The sequence below is a fragment of the Hibiscus syriacus genome, unplaced genomic scaffold (genome assembly GCF_006381635.1).
Source record: "Hibiscus syriacus cultivar Baekdansim isolate YM2019G1 unplaced genomic scaffold, ASM638163v2 tig00110865_pilon, whole genome shotgun sequence".
NCBI classification, from domain to species: domain Eukaryota; kingdom Viridiplantae; phylum Streptophyta; class Magnoliopsida; order Malvales; family Malvaceae; genus Hibiscus; species Hibiscus syriacus.
Window position 1 is genome coordinate 1,751,604 of NW_024062894.1, and position 1,565 is coordinate 1,753,168.

The window sequence follows — 1,565 nt, forward strand, 5'->3', positions numbered from 1 at the left end:
TTTTTAATGTTTAGCAAATGTAATTACGTAATACTGGATAGTAAGGAGAAACGTGGCAAAACACGATTAGACGGCGGTAATGAACTAAAGTGGCTCGTGGAACAGAAAACGAACTCCCACAAATCCTGCTTTGACTGCACTCAACAAAGCGCCGAACCGGTGCGTTTTATACCTCACCCTCCTCGATATAAACCAACACCTCTCGGAGCCATTTTCCTTAACCCATTTTTGCTTAACCAACCTTCATTTCACAAACATAAAAAGAAGTTATATATTTAAAGAAAGAAGAAGAAAAAACTATGGCTCCCAGATCAACGCCCACTCCGATTAACCCGATCTCTGACCCGAATGCAAAGGAGATCCGCTACCGTGGTGTTAGGAAGCGCCCATGGGGCCGTTACGCAGCCGAGATCCGAGACCCCAGAAAGAAGATCCGAGTCTGGCTCGGCACCTTCGACACGGCTGAGGAAGCAGCGCGTGCTTACGACGCGGCGGCGCGGGAGTTCCGTGGCGCTAAGGCTAAAACAAATTTCGCTGATAATAACGTTAACGATATCACGCGCAGCCCCAGCCAGAGCAGCACCGTGGAGTCTTCTTCTCCGCCGCCGTTGGATCTCACTCTCGCCAGCGCGTGCTCTTCGTTCCCTGTGACGGCGCATCGTCCGGTTGACTTCTTTGATGCCTTTGCTTCCTCCGGGAAGGGTTGCCCCACAACTGGTGGCGCTCAGAGCGACTCCGATTCGTCGACATCGGTTGTAGATTTTGAAGGCGGAGTGCGGCGGAGAGTGTTTGATCTTGATCTTAATCAGTTGCCCGCTGAGATGGATTGATTTGTGTCTCTTTCTCTTCCAGATGTCGTTTTGAGCTTCAATCCTCTGCGTTTTGGGCTTTCCTTTCGTCTTATTTTTTGAGTTCAAATTTAAAAAACTGACAGGTTAATGTATTATGTATGTAAAAAAAACATGTAACTCAGTTATTATCTCTATTTTTGACAGCTTGAGAAAATTTTCTCAACGGTGTTTCTACTTTATTATAATTAAAAAATTAATAGCGAAATTAAATATTTTCTTATATTTGGAAATTTGCCTAAATTTACTGATTTTAATATCTTTGGTCAAAAAATTAATTTTATTTTATCCATGGCTACGTATGGAATTCAAGAAGACAATGAAGCGACACGTCAATGTCAATTTAGTATGCTTAGCGGGAGATTTGGCGGATGTTAGAAACTCTGTTTGATGACGGCTCTCGTGGGCCCTTTAAAATAAAGTAAAATGAAATCAGCTGCTTCCGCTAAAAAATATCTATTGCTACTCGAGTGATCGAGACCGTTGTTTAAATCTGAGCGAACATCGAAGGGTCAGGATAAGGGGGAAGTGAGGGAACGTGGAAGTTCTGGAATACTCGTAAGAGGGAATGGAGGGCGCAAAGTGAGAGGCGGGAATCATGAATTCGTCGTTGGGCCCATGAGGTAATTCCGTGTTGACGAGGTTGATGTAGTGGCAACTGGCAAAGATGGCATTTAATTTGAGTTTCTTTTTAAAGGGAAATTTGCAGTAGTGGCT

At 44.1% G+C, this 1,565-nt stretch overlaps 1 protein-coding gene across 1 annotated transcript; it reads left to right on the top strand.

Moving 5' to 3' along the window:
• Nucleotides 1–250: 250 nt before the first annotated feature.
• Nucleotides 251–943, top strand: LOC120143915 (ethylene-responsive transcription factor 4-like). Its single transcript, XM_039158114.1, has one exon. It carries the CDS (start codon nucleotides 300–302, stop codon nucleotides 828–830), a length of 531 nt encoding a protein of 176 aa, XP_039014045.1. The 5' UTR covers nucleotides 251–299; the 3' UTR covers nucleotides 831–943.
• The last annotated feature ends 622 nt before the right edge of the window (nucleotides 944–1,565 follow it).

Coding starts and splice junctions, on each gene's coding strand:
- LOC120143915 (XM_039158114.1), top strand. CDS start 300: ATGGCTCCCAGATCAACGCCCACTCCGATTAACCCGATCTCTGACCCG.